The 2,795-nt window shown below is 52.1% G+C and overlaps 1 protein-coding gene across 1 annotated transcript; it reads left to right on the top strand.

Moving 5' to 3' along the window:
* Positions 1-968: 968 nt before the first annotated feature.
* A1O1_03472 (histidinol-phosphatase (PHP family)) lies at positions 969-1,970 on the top strand (the record flags this gene model as incomplete). Its single annotated transcript, XM_007724376.1, has 2 exons — positions 969-1,664; positions 1,719-1,970. 2 exons carry the CDS (start codon positions 969-971, stop codon positions 1,968-1,970), a joined length of 948 nt encoding a protein of 315 aa, XP_007722566.1.
* Positions 1,971-2,795: the final 825 nt, after the last annotated feature.

Below are 2,795 nucleotides of genomic sequence, written 5' to 3'. Positions count from 1 at the left end.
GCCCTGTCACTAAGATCAAGAATCATAGCAGGCATATGCCAGGGAACATTCTGGTGGTTGTTTCTCCTTTGTACGACTCGGTTGGTTGACTTCATCCGGGCAAATCTGCTTTTGACCAAGAAGATCTTGGATCTAGTCCGACTTGCATAGTAAGGCTCGACAAGCAGTGGTCGGGACCGAGGATGTTCCTGGCGGCACCATTTGCTTGATCTCAAACTTTGTGGGTCGAGTCCTACCTCTTCCCGATATCTGTCGACATGTTTGAGACTGGGAGCGTTGTTTACCGTCCAATGCAATGGTTGAGGCATGAAGGCGAGGTAGTGTGCCAACCCATCAAACCTCACAAAACCAACCATATGGTTGAACCGAACGGCAATGAGTGCACTGTTTCATCATGGCAGTGTTCCAAGATGCTTTGCTGCTGCTGTCCTTCGTACTCTTGATAAGGTTCCTGACAACAAGGACTGCGTGTCCGCCCGTCTCCGCATCAAAGACAGAGGTCAAACCACGAGGGGTCTCAAGGCACATGCACACCATGTTGCGGTCTGTCGCACTGTGGCTCGAGGCGACAGCATGATTATGCAGGACGACCGTAGCAGCACCGGTGAGGCTCCTATAACGTTGAAAGTAGCAGCCTCGTGGGATAGCTAGCATAGTAGGATCGGTTGCGGTCGAGGGAGGAGTGTGCAGCCTCGAGACCAGCCATTCACATCCCTCGGCTCTACTTCGGCGCTGTGCATTTCGTCAATAATAATGTACGTTTTATCCAGCTGTTAGGGCGTACTGCGAACGTCGCACTCCATGCGAACCCTATCTCAACTAGGCACCCTTTTCACGCAGCGAGGTGTGTTAATCGCCCCTAACGTTTTGCCTTACGGCCCTCACCAAAGAACAACCGTTAGGACCGTCCAAGTAGCGGTAAGATTGGAACATTGGAACATTGCGACGGGAAAGAGTCGACGGACAGCATGCCCTTCTCTCATCACAGCCACTCCGGACAGTTTTGTCCTGGCCATGCCCGGGACTCTCTTGAAGATATCATCCTAACAGCAATCTCAAAGAGGATGCAAGTCTTTGCACTGACGGAGCATATGCCTCGTCATGACCAAGACAGATATCCGGAGGAAATTGAGGCGGGCGGGACGCTTGCCTCGCTGTTGGACAATGAGCGCGCATATGTCGCCGAGGCCAGCCGGCTGCGACAGAAATATGAATCTCAGATTGGGCTTCCGCTTGGTTTCGAATGCGAATGGATCCGACCTGAAACTCTTGATCTCATCAACCACAGCATCAAGACGTACCAATATGACTTTTTCATCGGCTCCGTCCACCACGTTCACACTATCCCGATCGATTATGACCAACCAATGTATGAACAGGCGCGTGACATAGCTGGCGGAACAGATGAGCTGCTCTTTGCAGACTACTTCGATGCGCAATTGACCATGTTACAAGCGGTGAAGCCACCAGTGGTGGGCCACTTCGATCTCATTCGCCTCAAAAGCGATCATCCCAACGCAAGATTCGAAAGTATGGAGGATGTTTGGCAACGCATTCTCCGCAATCTCGATTTTATCGCTTCCTATGGAGGCATCATGGAGGTGAACACGGCCGCGCTCCGCAAAGGATTGAATGAACCGTATCCCACCATGGAAATATGCCGGGTATGTTGGCAAATGCCGGTTCCTGCCGGGTCCAACCGTGACTGACTAGTACAGGCTGCAATGAAAAGAGGAATACGGTTCTGCCTGTCTGACGACAGCCACGGCATCGATCACTTGGCTTCGAATTATGCACGTGCGTTGTCCTTTCTCGACGAGGTTGGGATAACATCTCTCACTTTCCTGCGGCATGCTGCAACCGCAGAGGTCAGTCACGACGATCGCTTCCCTAGCCTAAAAGTAGATTCGATGGAGCTCGGCGAGGTGCGCGCGCAAGCATTCTGCAGAAGCGATCTGGAGCAAACGTAAAGACCGCCCTTGCGTGCAGTGGATCGCCAATATACAATCTCTGAACCCCGACGAGAGGAAAACCTGGTAACCTTGCTCATGTTTGTTACTTCTCTTCTGACGCGGTCTGAGACCAGAGTCCTCATCGGTCTATGACATGGCCCTACAGTGGGACAAACGCATGTCCGAAAGCCGACTTCTTGCGTCAAGTAGCTCTCAAGAGTAACCCCACGCTTATTGGTGGTGAGATGGGTATCTCGCATGTCTAGCTGCTTGAAGCATGAACACCGATATTGGTTGTACTGGGACCACGCAGATCAGCAATCCCATGTCGATCTGGGTATCCCTCGACCGTTGTTTGATCTTCCCAAGATGTGGTGTGATCGGCCCGTTGCAGGGCACCAAGGTAGCCGGCCAGAGTGAAACCCGAATCTAAGATATATTATGAGTGTACATGAGGCGCATTACCTTGTCCTAGAAGTGCGTCTGCTGATACCCACTTGTCCTTGCCGATCGTGTTACCTTTTGTACCATAGTAACGACAAGTTTTGTGCTGGAAACCACACTGGCCGAGGACAGAATGCACGTTGAAGCGGGTGGAATCACGACCCGAGAGAATCATCTCAAAGATCGCTGCGTGCCCAACGATGACTGTGGCCAGGGGGCTCATTCAATGACAGGCTTGAGGACGGGAGGGGCGCGGAGGAGGCAAGACTGATTACGAGCAAACATATGGAGCATGCTTGCTGTAAGGGAGGTCCACCAGATGGTAATAATGAGCGTCGATCCGAAGAGGGATGGGTCCGTGTGCAGGTTTGCACTGTGACTGGATACCAGCGAACACTT

The sequence above is a fragment of the Capronia coronata genome (genome assembly GCF_000585585.1).
Source record: "Capronia coronata CBS 617.96 chromosome Unknown acBCG-supercont1.3, whole genome shotgun sequence".
Lineage (NCBI taxonomy): Eukaryota > Fungi > Ascomycota > Eurotiomycetes > Chaetothyriales > Herpotrichiellaceae > Capronia > Capronia coronata.
Note: the sequence above shows the minus strand (reverse complement) of the source record. Positions and strands in the feature narration are given on the sequence as shown.